General features: G+C 39.0%; 1 protein-coding gene across 7 annotated transcripts in view; it reads right to left on the reverse strand.

Annotated features, from left to right (window-relative positions):
• Positions 1–15,219, reverse strand: part of LOC137658700 (transient receptor potential cation channel subfamily A member 1 homolog) — a 351,715-nt gene that overhangs the window by 242,753 nt on the left and 93,743 nt on the right. For all 7 annotated transcript variants that reach the window (XM_068393691.1, XM_068393693.1, XM_068393692.1 and 4 more), the window contains 2 exons: positions 9,299–9,519; positions 8,547–8,794 (listed from right to left, as the gene is read on the reverse strand). In XM_068393691.1, the coding sequence (XP_068249792.1) occupies positions 8,547–8,794; positions 9,299–9,519 (469 nt within the window). The remainder of the gene's footprint in view (positions 1–8,546; positions 8,795–9,298; positions 9,520–15,219) is intronic.

Raw genomic sequence — 15,219 nt, forward strand, 5'->3', positions numbered from 1 at the left:
TTTAATTACTTTTAACAGAATACAACATTAAATCCAATACCCTTAACAAAAATAATACAGGTAATGCAAAAAAGAAAAAAAAATCTTTCTATGGAAACTGTGCTGTAAAGAACTAAAAAAAATAACAAATTTGGAAGTAATTTGTATTTTTCCTAACAATACAAACATGGAGCTTTTTACAGGGGATATTACTTTTGGCATAGCTGAAAGACGAGCCATATGACTTTCAGTGGGGAATAACCACCACAACCGCTAATTAGCGGGAGGTCTGGAGATAGCTGGCTATCCTGCTCACTCACACACTTGGGCTGACCACCCCCTTTGCTTGCTGGCTGGACTTTCTTGAGGGATAGGTGCTGGCAGGTCAATCTGTATAAATAGCTCCAGGTTTGTATCATTAGGAAAAATACAAATTACCTCCAAATTTGTCATTTGTTCCATCACTCTTTAAAAACCCTTGCTACTTATAGGGTATGAATTACCTCTTAGGAGGGTGGAAGTCCGTGCTAACTGGCTCTTGCCATTTGACCTAGAGTTCTCTCCTCACGATATAGATCGTAAATGGTAGGAACCCTAAACCTCGCAAGGTGTGTGTTTATGACACTGGCAGAGAGAGAGAGAGACATCTCTCTCTCCAAGCCAAAAGCAAAGGGGTGCTCACTGCTAAGCCCAGGTGTGTGAGTGAGTGGGGTGGCCAGCTAACTCCCACTCCTGCTAATTAGTAGTTAGGGTGGTTATTGTTCAGTAAAAGTCTCATGGCTCCTCTAGAAATATCCCCTAAAAGTAACAAAGGTTTGTATAGTGACAGAACAAAATTTATTTATAAGTTAAAGCTGTACTCAAGTCTAAGATTATCTTTTATCTATGTAAATATAATACAAACAAATTAAAAAAAATTACCTCAGTACCTGTATAAAAGCACTAACACAGAATAAGCTTACTATTAGGGTTAGTCAAACAATGCCTTCAGAAAATTAAAGTTACTGTATAGGCTACATTTGATTAGAAAATACTGTACATAGCTTTTAAATCAATATTTTTGGGCTCGAGCCATGTCGTCCTGATGGAAGTTCCTCATTTGCAGCTTCTACTTGGGACATTTCTGCGAGTGATATACGAGAGAAATTTACCTTAGAGGTATCACGGAGCTCTTTACCTCAGGAGCGAATATCCAGAGAGATATTGTGTATAAATCAGGGACGTGTTAATAACAAGCCATGGTTATCCTTCCCCGAATAGAGTTAACCTTGTCTCAAAGGATAAGGGATAGGGCAGGAAACGTGGGTGAGAGAGCCATTACAACTCCCGACCTCAAAGGTGTGCTACTACTAACACGCTTCCTATTGATCCATTCCCCTTCACAGCGCCATCTTTGCCGTTCACTTGGAGAGTTTCTGCTAGTTTTCTTAGCTTTTTGAGTGTTTTTTTTTTTATTATGGATGTTTTAACTTCTTCCTCATCGACTAAGTTGAGTATCCACCCTTTCCTGTGCTGGAGAATTTCGCATCTCCACCCAGTTTCTTTTATTATGTTGCATGCTTTTTTGTTCCGAAGCCGGCAGGCTTGCGGCGCCATTTATCATGTCGTCAAACTCTCAGAAATCATTATTAGTTATTTATCATTTACTTTAGGAATATGTTATTTCATCATTCTAAAGTCTGGTATGTATATGGTACCCCCATCCTTCCTTGGTGTTTCTTTTGTGTTTTTTATCAGCATTGGCTTAGGCTAGCCTACCCTAGCCGGAAGCCATACCTGGTAAATGTTCACTAGGGCACCACTCCCTTCTTTCACCAAACCTTATAGGTTGGGTGAGGCCATCTATCCTCCCACATTATCAATTTGTCATGGCAGGGAGCTGCGATCTTGAAGGTCCTTCTGGGAGTTGGATAGTGTTCTCAGTTACCCTAGGGTGACTGCTTTTCACTTTCCACTTAACCTATATGTTTGGCGAGGCAGCACAGGTCTCAGGATCCTGTTCCCTGTGTCTACTTATGTTTACACATTAGAACACCTTACCCCAGTTCTGATGCTGACTAGTAGACCTCCTTGTGTCACCTTAACCATCATTAGGCTTCTCTCTTGGTCTTTAGTAGGCTATGCCTGGTTGTGAGGACTTGCCCTCTGTGCCCTATCACGGCAACCCCTCTGGGACACTATTGTTGTTCCATCTTGCTGTTGGGCCTTTCTGCCATGGCGCCTCACCCATCACCACCCCTCTTTCCCCTTTCCTTGTGCCTCTTAGTGTGCCTACTTGTAGGTTATCTTTCCTGGCCTAGGTAGATGAAATTTTCTCCTCCCAAGTTGAAATCTCTATGCTGCCTTAGAGTCCACCCTTTGGTGTTTCTCTGTCCCTTTCCCTTCCTAGTTAGGCCATAACCTGACTGTACCAGAACTATGTTCCTCTTGTTTAGTCATCTCACCCTAGCTTTTGACCTTTCCCTCACCTGCTAGAAGGCTAGGCTTGCTTACACAGTTCTCTCATGGCCTAACCCTATCTAGGCCAGAACTATGTTCCTCTTGTCTAGTCATCTCACCCTAGCTTTTGAGATTTCCCTCACCTGCTAGGAGGCTAGGCTTGCCTACACAGTTCTACCATGGCCTAACCCTATCTAGGCACAGAGTTGGTACCACTTGGGTCACTCCTCTGCCATCTTGGCAGTGCTTGTCCTGTCTGCAGCCTCTCTTCCTGTGCTATATCCCTCTGACACCCTTGCCTGATTAGCCTATCTAGGCAGAGGTGCCACCTTCAGTCTCTGCTTACTGTCTTGTCAAGTTGAGATATCCCTCTAGCTATGGAGTCTTGACTCCCTTGCCACGTTAGCCTATCTAGACAGAGGTGGTGCCTCCTGTCTCTGCTTCAAGTCTTGTCAGCTTGATTTCTTCTAGGACTGACTGTGTGTTGGCTATGGGTCCCCCTCCCTCTGCCACCTCAGCTGCAGCCTTAGACTAGTCATCTGCTTTTTCCTATCCCACATCTGAGGAACATTATCTTCTGGAGTTGGTTGATTGGATCCTGCCTAGTTGTCAGAACACCCTTTGAATTTTTAATTCTTAGCGTCCTGGCCGGCTTGTACAGCTCTCATTATCTTATGAGCTGCACCCCCACTTTGTGTAAGTTAATGATAATGATCAGGTTCTGGCTGGTTCTCTTATTATCTGCCTTTCACTCCTGTACTTCCCTCGAGTGTGGACCCTTCCCTTAGGATTGTCCATTCTCTCCCTGTTGACTTTACAATGTGTCTGCCGCCTTGTGTCGACATACGTGGAGTATTGACAGGTCATTCTTTTCTGGCTGATAGAAACTGTTGCCGCCTTCCAGCCGCTGGGCTCACAGCATAGTCTCAAAAAGGCTAGGCTGGAAATAGAGACAGAAATCACCCGAGTTCAAGAGGTTCTTTCAACCCACAACCCCCTTTTTGGAGGATTAAGTTCAGGACCTTCTGTGGAAGGGAGTCATCCGTTGCACAAAATCCATGAACTTTCAAGGACAGCTAATCTGCATGCCCAAGAAAGATTTGAACACTCTTTAAACTATTCTGGACTTGTCCCCACTAAACAAATTCATTCTGAACGACAAGTTCCAGGTGCTGCCTATCTCACAAATACAGACCCAACTACTCCAGGGGGCCTGCACCATCTCCATAGATCTTACAGATGCTTATTGGCATCTTCCGATAGGTCGGCACTTCTCCCCCTACCTTGGTTTCAGACTGGCATTGTCCAACAACTTCGGAACAGAGGCCTTCCGGACGATTGGTTAGTCTGGGTTGCAACGAAGTCAGAATGTCTTCAAACAGCCCAAGAGGTCTTGAACTTCCTACAATTTCTGGGCTTCCAAATCAACCTTGAGAAGTCCAGGCTATCTCCAGCTCGGAAATTTCAATGGCTAGGACTTCACTGGAACCTACAGTCACACACCCTCTATTTACCACAAGGCAAGAGAAAGGAAATCGCAAACTCGGTCAGGTGCCTACTTCGTTCAAAAGTACTTACCAAACGACAACAATAAAGGGTCTTGGGGTCGTTACAGTTCGCTGCCGTGATGGACCCAATCCCAAAAGCAAGGCTCAAAGATGCCAACAGTCTGGAGAAGAAAGGCATCCAATGCTCGGAGAGACCTTCGCCACAAAACCCTGGCCTTACTGCGGAAGCAGCTCAAGCCGTGGTTCACTGTCAAGAGTCTATCGAACGACGTCCCTCTTTGGTACCCTCCTTTTGTGACTATTCACACGGATGCCTCGGAACATCGACAACAACATAATAGTGCACTGTGTCAACAGACAGGGCTCCAGATTTCCTCAGATCAACCATGTAATCCTAGACATTCTCTGTTTAGCAAAAAGGAGGAATGGCATCTTTTAGCAGTTCACCTCGAAGGGGTTCGCAATGTGACGGCGGACGCCCTGTCGAGATCCAAGCCTCAGGAAACAAACAGAATGGTCTCTGGACGTAAAATCATTCTGTTTCATTCTGGGGCAAGTCCCAGAACTGCAAATCGATCTCTTTACAACGAGCTTAAAAAAAAAAACTTCCCTTATATGTAGCAGCAAACTTGGACCCAGAAGCAACAGGAATGTATGTGATGTCTCTGGATTGGAACCAGTGGTCTCACATCTACCTATTTCCTCCATTCAATCTCCTACTGAAAGTACTGAACAAACTGCAGATTTTCAAAGGAACAGCAGCTCTGGTGGCTTCCAAATGGCCCAAGAGCAATTGGTACTCTCTTATTCTGGAACTCAAACTCCTCCAGATTCCTCTACCACCTCCAATGCTGTCCCAGGTTGTTCAACAGACAACTGTCTTAGCTTCCTCCTGGATAACGAAAACCCTTCAACTAATGATTTTTTTTTGCCCTTGTAGCTCAAAGAAATTTCAGAGTTGCAAGGGAAAGAATTGACTTCATAGAAGAGTACAAGTCCAACACCTAAAACAACATTATTAGTCTACCTGGAAAAAATGGGTTTCGTTCGTGAAAAGTCATCAGTCCTCTTCTACTTCTATGGACTTCTGTAATTCTTTCTTTATTTCACTACACGATCAATGTCTAGCCTCTACAACTATTGCCTTGTGTAAGTCGCCACTAGCTAGACCGATCGTGTATGCTTTTGATATTGAACTCGATAGCAAGCTATTCAACAAAATCCCGAAGGCTTATGCTAAACTGAAACCTAATGCTCCTCCCAAGGCTATTTCATGGTCGTTGGATGAAGTCTTGCACTTTGCCTCTTCGATAGATAACGCCTCTGGCTCTCTGAGGGATCTTACTCAAAAGTCTATCTTTTTGCTTGCTATGGCTTCTGATGCTAGAGTCAGTGAGATTGAGCCCTTTAAAGGGATGATAGCCACATTGAATTCTCGGATTCGGGAGAGGTAAACCTTGATCCAGATCCTGCATTCTTGGTGTAAAACGTACTTCCCACAAAACACTGCAGGAGGACCCTTCTCTGTGCCCCGTGGAGAGCCTTAAAGCCTACTTATCCAAGAGCCGGGACTTTAAAGGTGGTCAGCCTTTTAAAGGGGAGTCGACAGGATCTAACCTTTCGCTGAAACAGCTTAGGTCCAAACTCACCTACTTCATCAGAAGGGCTGACCTGGAAAGTATTCCAGCAGGTCATGACCCTAGAAAAGTTGTCTCTTCCTTAAATTATTTCCAATCTATGTCCTTTGCTCGCTTACAGGCTTACACAGGATGGAAATCTTCAAGAGTGTTCTTCAAACATTACCTACGTCAGTTGCAAGAGATTAAACACTTTGTGGCGGCCGCTGGTATTGTAATTAAACCAGCTTCTTGAATGTTGTGCACGGACTCGTTTGAACTGGATAATTGGGACTTCTCAGTCTACATTGTGCAAGGGGATTATAATCTTTTGTTCCATATGCCCTTTTAATGTTGTAACGAGTTGCAAGTGATATTTTCTTGTTATGTCACGAGTATTACTGTTTTACTATTCGGTTTCATAATTTGGGGTCTGAAAACTCCGGTTTTCTGTATATACTTATATATATTGTATATCTTGTTGTATTATTATAACTACATGTATGTACTTTCGCAAACATTAAATTATGACTATTCCTTTTTGTGTTTCCTTTCTTTGGACTTGCTGTCTACATGAAATAAATGTAGTGTATCAAAATTTCTTTAACCCTCTTTTTATTGACTTCGGTCTTTTCATCAACTGGAGACAAAGTTCTTCACAGTGAGTGGAACTGTGCTATTGATTTACTTTGTTCCTATCTTTGTACAAACATCTCGCTTACTCTCATCACTCGGTACTATAGTACCAATGCTGTAGGAAGTATGCTTATATCTATGGAGTTACAGGGCTAAAACTCTTCTGGCCACAACTGAGAATGATAATTCTCTGGTACACTTCCATCAGGACAACATGGCTCAAGCCTAAAAAACGGATTTTGGCATAGGAAAAAAACTATTTTGGGGCGAGATAGCCATGTCATCCTGATGGCCCGCCCGTTACCTTCTATCCTCTTCCATTTCTCAATATGGGACCTTGTGTCATGCGATGGCTGCTCCTGGAATGGTTCAATAGGAAACGTGTTCGTAGTAGCACATCTTTGAGACCGGGAGTTGTAACAGCTTTTCGCCCAAGTTTCCTACCCTATCACTTATCCTTTGAGACAAGGTTAACTCTATTCGAGGAAGGATAACCATGGCTTGTTATTAACATGTCCCTGATTTATACACGATATCTGTCGGGATATTCACTTCGGAGGTAAAGTACTCTGCGATACCTATACGGTAAATTTCTCTGGTATATCACTCGTAGATATATCCCAAGTAGAAGCTGCCAATGAGAAACTTCCAACAGTACGACATGGCCATCTCACCCAAAAATAGATTTTTCCTGTCAAAATCCGTTTTTTAATACTAGGGCAGTGAAGGCTTGAATGATCAGCAGCTCAAAAATGTTTATCATATCTAAATAATTACCGGCAAAATTACATTTTGACATAATGATACAGTACATGACAAATTTGCTCTACTATTATTGAAAAAATATTTGCTCGCAGAAAAAGCTCCAGAGGATTATTACTTACGAATAGAGTAGAACTCCCTTATCTGTAAGAAAATGTGTATGCAAGAAAACAAATGGCCTATGAGCCAGCTCCAAAAAACAGAATACCCACATATAAAAATATGGTTCCAAAAAAGAATTAGCATTATTATAAACTACCAAAGAAAACTAATTAAACAAGTTCAAAACACTGCTCAATGATAGTGAACTCTGCTCAATTAAAGTGAAGGTCAAAAAATTGAATTACTGTACAGTATTCAAATAAAACTTTCATAAACTGATACGCCCAGTTCTTTATCACTTCCATGGTTCCCAACATTGTTATGCAAATTACAGACACAATAGTTTGTGGATTAATAATAAAGTAAAAAGGCAATGAGTGCCAATATATAGATCCCCTTTATTTTCAAACATTTTCTTACCACATAATATAATAGAGGGGTTTCAGAAATATTTTCTAAATCAAACAACCAGATCCAGAGTATTTAGATTTTTTTTTTTTGCATTGTCCTCTTTCACTAATTAAGGTTCAGATTTTTAAATACAATTATTTTGCAGGATATTAATACTTTCAAGACTAATCTATTACAATTTTGATATACTGTCCAAGTACAGCATAAATCTGGAGTAGGAAGGAGAGCAGCAATTAGTGTGACAAGGTGCTCACTTGGGAGCCTCATTATAGTCCTTTCAGACAAGCAGTTCTCAAGCTGAAGTGTGTGAAAGCAGTCTTAGTAAACTGAATCTATAGCATCTGTGAACAACCTTCAATTAAATTTCAGGTGCACTAAAGATTTGCAACTTAAATTGTTCAAACCTATCCAAGGAAACTAACCATTACTTGCATGACTACTGGGAAGTCAGTGGGTTTCCATTACTGTGCGGTATACAGGGGACAAGCCCCATTAATTAAAATTGCTATGCATAACTACTTCCTTACAATTAACAGGAATGCACAGATTTTAAAGGACAACATACCCAAAAAATTTCAAAAACTATTTAAGTTCTTTTCTCTCAAATGTCATTAAAAATTAAAATAGGGAGAGATATAGATTTATATTTTGGTACATATAACTTTCCCACTTCTCTGGGACACACAGGAAGTTAAAGACTTATCAATCTTCTTTGAATGAAATATGATTTACTCAATTCTTCCTTTATATAAACTGATATCCTAAACAAAACTTTATATTTGGTTCATGTTAATGCTGAAAACCCTCCTATACTAAAGAAACAAGCTAATGAAAGTATAGTACTGTGTGCTGCAATTATGATATAGTACAGAACAAAATTCTTTACTATAATGAAACTGCATTGTGCTACCTGCAATTAACAAAAAGTCAAAATAAGTTTGTATACTAAGAAGACTTGTTGTCACAAACTATGACCTGGTTTGATCTTAATTTGCGCATCAAAACTAATTGTCAGTCAGGCTACAAAAAAAAATGTAAGAAAAATATGCTAATATATTCCTAGGTCATGATTAATAACCATTTCAATACAGACCTGGCTCGTCTACTCCTTCCAATTCATGGGTGTCGTCCTCATTTTCTTCAGCTTCTTCCATATCTCCCAGTGCCTCATCATCTTCCTGTCCACCCTCAGAATCTTCAACCTCTGCTCCATCCTCTTCTGGGTTACTTCCCAATTCATCTTCCCCTTTTACTTCTTCTTCTTCTACTTCTTCCGTAGTTTCCAGGCGTTTCAAGGGGAGCGGACTTGGCCGACGTCCAGATTTAATCTGCTTCCGATACCTACAAGATGAAAAAAAAGTTAGTTTATCCTGTAACTTGTGAAATCAATGACACGTGTGCTTGCACTTAATTTTTTTTTCAGTTACAGTAAACCCATGGGTCACCTATTGTTCTCTCAATACATCACAGATTTATTTTTGTAACGGATTTATAATTTTTTGTTGATCTATATCACGGACTCCTCTTGATATCGTAGGTTTCTCAGGCAAGATAAGTTTTATACTTTACATTCTTAAATATTGTTGGTTAAAAATATTCATTTTTTAGCTAATAAAAACATAAATTGCAGTTTAAAATATATGAAAAAATATAAAAATAAAGAAATACCCTAGATTTCTGTAGGCCTATCTATTATGCGGTAGGAACAATTCACTCGAGATAGCAGAGGGATTATTGTACATTTAACAATGGTTAATCTAGTACTATATGAAAAATAAAGTACAAAACACTTATGTACTGTACTCCCCAATACTGTAATTACAAATTTACCCACATAATACCTACCTAGCAGCAAAATGGAGGGGAGTCAATTGGTCCTGACCTCTGATGTTGACATGTGCGCCAGCTTGTATAAGTGTCTTGACTGTATCTGTATGGGCATAACGCGCTGCATAGTGTAGAGGAGAAAGTTTGTCGGAATCTAAGCTGTTGATACGTCTGCGGCCCTGCTCTCCAAGGCGAGACAGGGCTGATGCAAGCACTTCACTGTTGCCATCACGTGCAAGCTGAAAGATAAAATTGGATAAAATAAAAATGTTGAATGGTACCCAGTAGAAGTTCTGTGCTTATGTAGTTCATATACAATCATAAACATACTGACAAGTACTGCAAAGAACCAATATAGTACTACTGTACATTCTTATGTACAATGCCTAAAAGCCAGTTACTAATATAATTACCTCAAGAGTAGTTTTTGGATGTAAAACAACTAAACCATTAAAATAGGTGAAGGACAGCATAATCCTAACAATTGCACTAAATTTCCATCAGAAAACTTTTCATTGCCACCTACCCCAACCCCTGCCATATGAAATTTACCGGAAGATAAATTCCCAAATTATACATCAACATATGTTCTGCAACAAAAAAAAAAATGTACAAGTGTTATTAACTAGCCGAAGAAAACCCGTATGCCACTAAAGTAGAAAACCATTCCACATTGTGTGCCTTTAAAATACCGCTGGGTAGTTGCAAAAATATATAGTTGGAAGAGAGGTACTATTAAGCAAGAATAAATACTGTACTTAGTAAGATAAAAAATTAACTAGATTAGAGTATAACTAGAGAATAAAGAAAATAAAATGTATGTAATCTTAATGACACCACAGGTTGATTATGCAAAGGCCATAAAAATACACTACAGTTGATATTTTCAGGCCTACTCCAGTTTACTCCAATCTTTACAGAAACAAACACAAAAACATATATATATAAATATATATATATATATATATATATATATATATATATATATATATATATATATATATATATATATATATATATATATATATATATACATATATATATATATATATATATATATATATATATATATATATATATATATATATATATATATATATATACACATGAAATTAGACATGATGAAGATTTGCAACAACACTATTTCAATAGTCACATTCCCCTTTGACCGTTCGACCATGAATGTTAAACACCAGCTTATTAGAAAACACACCTGCTAGAAAGTTAAGGTCTATAGAGTATCATATCTTATATACATACATAGACATTGACATGTCAATACTGGGGGGGGGGGGGGGTTTCAGAAGAGTATGTCAAGTAATACTAGTAATAGTCAGACGAAGATACAATGCCTCCCACCAACTGATGGATTGTTGATTTAACAAGACAATTAGATAACTAGTTATCTCGATAGGGAAATAAAAATTTGGCGTTTTATATCAATCAAAATTAAATATCAACTCACTTTTCCCGTTTGAATTAGTTTATCTATTGAATTGCGATATATATTCCTAATAAAATTCGACAAATTATAATACCAAGTTTCCAACAACAATCTAATTTTCTTCCCCGCCATTATCCCTACATTAAGGGGTCAGTTGATGCCCCCTTTCCAATGCCTTTGATCAAAGGCATCCTCTCCCATCAAACCTCTTCTCTCCTTATCATCCTTCACCATATCTCACTATCTAATTTTCTGCCTCCCTCTTGATTTTCTCCCCCCTTAGTTTCCTCCCAAGCCCTCCTCACTCCCTCCCCACCATCAATCCTTAACAGGTGCCCACACCATCTCAGTCATGACACTCATCATCTCAGTAATCTTCACTACACATGCTATTCTTATTTCACCATTTTCCAATCTTTTAAACAGTGATATTTCCATAATCAACCTTAGGATTCTCATATCTGTTCTCTCAAGGTTTGCTTCGTCTTTTCGTTTTAAAGCCCAAGTTTCTGACCCATAAATTAACTGTGCTACAGATCTTGACTTTTACCTTGGTGGCGTTTTCCTATCACATACCATTCCTGCTACCTCCCTACTTTCACCATGCTGCTTTCATCCAATTCTCAACTTGAGCCTCACATCCTCCCTCCTGATTTATAGAAGATTCCAAATATCTAAATTGTTCTACATGTTTTATAACGGCTCATGTACTTTCATGAATGGGCACCCTGTCTCTACCTTCCTTACTGCTAACCTTGGCTTCAGTCTTGTCCACATTAACCCTCAAACCAGCCGTTTCCAAAGTCTCTTCCCACTCAACCATCCATCTCTGTAATTCTGCCTCATTTTCATCAGTAATCACCAAATATTCTGCATATAACAACTTCCACAACTCTTCATTTCTTATCCCTTCACTTAACACATACAAGACCAACACAAATAAAAACGGGCTTAATGCTGACCCCTGATGTAATCCCACACTAACTTCAAAGGCTTCTGTTTCTCCAATAGCTGTTATGACTTTTATCCTTTTTCTTTTGTAAATCATCTCTACCATTCTAACCAACTTCTCTGGGACTTTCCTCTTCCTCAAGCACCAAAACATCACTTCTCTTGGTATTCAGGCATAAGCCTTCTCTAAATCTACAAAAGCACAGAAGAGCTTCTGGTTTCCCTTGACTATAGCCTCTTCTCCTGTAATTGCCTTACTATAAAAAGAACATCCACAGTCCCTCTCCCCCTCATGAATCCATACTACTGTTTCTCAATCTTTACAATCTCTTTTAATCTCTCTAGTACCCTCTCTAACACTTTCAAAACATGCTCGGTTAATTTAATTCACCTGTAGTTACTGCATTCTATGATGTCACCTTTCTGCTTAAATGTGGATACCAATACATTAGACTCTCCTACCAGTCTTTAGGCATTATTTCCACTTCCCATATTGCTCTCAATAAATCCAGCATACATTTTCCCCCTCTGTCACTAGTATCTCGACCATTTCAATTTTTGATGGGCCTGGTGCTTTACCGTTCTTCATCCTACACAATGCCCACTTCACTTCTGTACTCTGTAGGCTATCTCTATCACTGTCCCCTCCACCCTTTGTGGTTCTCCCAGCTCCTCTTTCTCATTTTCAGTATTCAAGAGCTGTTCATAATATTCTCTTCATCTCCTCTTAATGTCATCATCCCTATGCAATATATTTCCATCTCAATCCCTGATAACTACCAGTTGCCCCAAAATCCTGTCTTTGCATTTTCCTCAAGTTTAAAATCATATAGATATCCTTTTCTCCTTCCCTTGTTCCTGTCCTTTTATTTAACTGCTCTACTTCTCTTCCAATATCTATACCTACTTTCCTCCTAGAATCTTATTTCTCTTCTCAGTGCCGTTCCTCTGCTCCCTGCACCTGTCTTACTTTTCAGTCCTTGAATGCCTTTGATTTTCTTTTAATCGATTCTTGCACCTCTCTGTTCTACCACCAATTTTCTCCTTTTGACACACCATATCTGCTGGTTCTTCCCACAAATTCCTGTTTTCCCTACACATCTTTTTCATACCCAACCAAATATTTTCTACCCTGTTACCCTGTCCAATCTGTGTTCGACTTTTCCAGTCGTCTTTCCCTCACGATCCTCCTAAATTGCACCTTAATCCTCTTACTCTCCTAGGGTTTTCTACCTCTCATTTTAAAATCCATCACTACCAGTCTATGTTGCTTAACACAACCTTTCACCAAAATCACTTTACACTTCACACTTTTCTTGTCTGCTTCTCTGACCAATAAATAATCTATTTGGCTTTCCACTTCTCCACTTTCATAGGTTAGATACTTATCCAACTTCTGAAATCAGATGTTCATACATGCCAATTAAAAACTCTGAACCATCTCTAATACATACTCCCCATCCCCATTTCTAATTCAAAATCCCCTGGCCTCCATTGGATGTACCTCTTCATATCCATCCCTTCTCTTCCCCACTCTGCCATTTACAGTACATCTGCTCCTAAGATTAGTTTCTCTTCCTCTTCCACTGATCTAACAGCAGCCTCAAACTCTTGTCTAAATAACTATTTTTCTTGTTCTTGACAATCCATCTGTGGGTATATGCTGAAATTATATCTATTATCTGATCCCCTATCATCATTGGGATCTTTAAAAGTCTATCATGTATTCTTTTTACTTCTGCCACTTATTCTTTCCATCTTTTACCTATTATGACCACAACTCCATTCCTCCCCTCTTTTTAACCGCTTTAAGAGTTTACTTTATTTTTTTTTTACTTTACTTTGACGGCTGTTTTTCTGGTCCTATACAACAGGGGAACCATACAATCTATAGGATCTCCACTGTCATTTTATCTTGTTCATTCAGAGTATTCAACATTTCATATCACATAATGCTCATTTACTATTAAATTATCACTACCAAATGACTCACAAAACAAGAAAGTCTTCAGTTTACTCTTGAAAGTTTTAATGTCTTCAATCATTCGGATGTCTCATGAGAGCTTATCATATAGTCTCGGGGCTGCCTATTTAAAAGCTTTGTAGCCTACAGTAGACATATATCTAGGCTCCAATAGTTTGAAACCATCTGTACTATTCTCGTGTCACCATGATTTTATGGCTACGCAATACAGTATGTAGCAATTCTCTTGAGTATTTTGGACGACTGGTTATGATAATCTGGTGGGTTATTGTACATACTTTAAATTCAATTCTCGTTTTAATCGGCAGCCAGCGTAAATTAATTAGTATAGGAGTGAACCTTTCTCTAGGTGGGACACCTTTTATCAGTCTTGCTTCTCTGTTTATTATGTTTTGTAATTTCTTAAGTTGTACTTTTGGTAAATTGTAATAGATGGAATTAGAGTAGTCAATCCTAGTAAGAACTCAGTTTATCACAAGTTTCTTTACAGAATAACCATATTATGCCCGATCTCTCTGAACTACGACCCTTTTAAAATCAACGAAAATTGTATAAATCCATTTCACAAAATTCTTAGTAGAATCCCTTTACAATATTTAAAGAAGAGCAAAACACCCATGACCAATGTTTTTTTTTTTTTTTTTTTTTTTTTTTTTTTTTTGTAAAACCATTACATTAGAACTTCCAGCGGGAGGTATAAATATTGAAAATAAAATTATATATTCACCTATAAGGATGCCTGAACAAACAGCCAATCAGCAACCAGCTTTCAAACCGTGGTTTAGCTCCATTTTCCAACTACGATGAAACAGACTTTAGTATTATTTATAATGGAATTATCAGGTGGTATTCCTTGAAGAGCTAAGCGTCAGAGACCAATGTTCTTGGAACGCCAGTGCTTAAAATTCAAGCAATGAATCCCAACTGATGACGTAACCACATTTAGGGCTTCGGGACTCCATACCGCACTGATGCTTTTCCTTTGGCACCGGAGTCATCCTTAAACACTACTGCAAGTTTCCATACTATCCCATTCTTTCACACGGTTGGTGCCACAATTTCTTGGGATGGAATTGCAAAGGCATCATGTCCTAATGGCTTTATTTCCACCGGGGAGAGAGAGAGAGAGAGAGAGAGAGAGAGAGAGAGAGAGAGAGAGAGAGAGAGAGAGCGTATCATGTTTCTCAGCATTCAGTCAAGCGATTATGAAGATAAGTACGGCAGACCGTTCATAAAAAAGAAAAAGTTTGCCAAGAGGGCAGGAATATTAACCATCATTATTTTCCTGATGTTTTTTTTTCTTCTTTTTTTTTCTTTACACAAGACTTACTTTGCAACACAGTCTAATAGCATTTCAGGCTTGTCCAATAGACCACAATGTTCATATAACTGGGTTTACATAACTACCAAAATTGGATCCAAAGATTTTTTTTTTCTTTTTTGGTAAGGAAAGTGGCTGATATGTTTTGTTCGATTTTCTCGCATTCAAAGTGGCTCCTGGTATCAGTGATCGTTAATGTTCGTTACTCTTATACCAACATAATAATCATTCACATACAA

Source organism: Palaemon carinicauda, chromosome 19, assembly GCF_036898095.1.
Source record: "Palaemon carinicauda isolate YSFRI2023 chromosome 19, ASM3689809v2, whole genome shotgun sequence".
Lineage (NCBI taxonomy): Eukaryota > Metazoa > Arthropoda > Malacostraca > Decapoda > Palaemonidae > Palaemon > Palaemon carinicauda.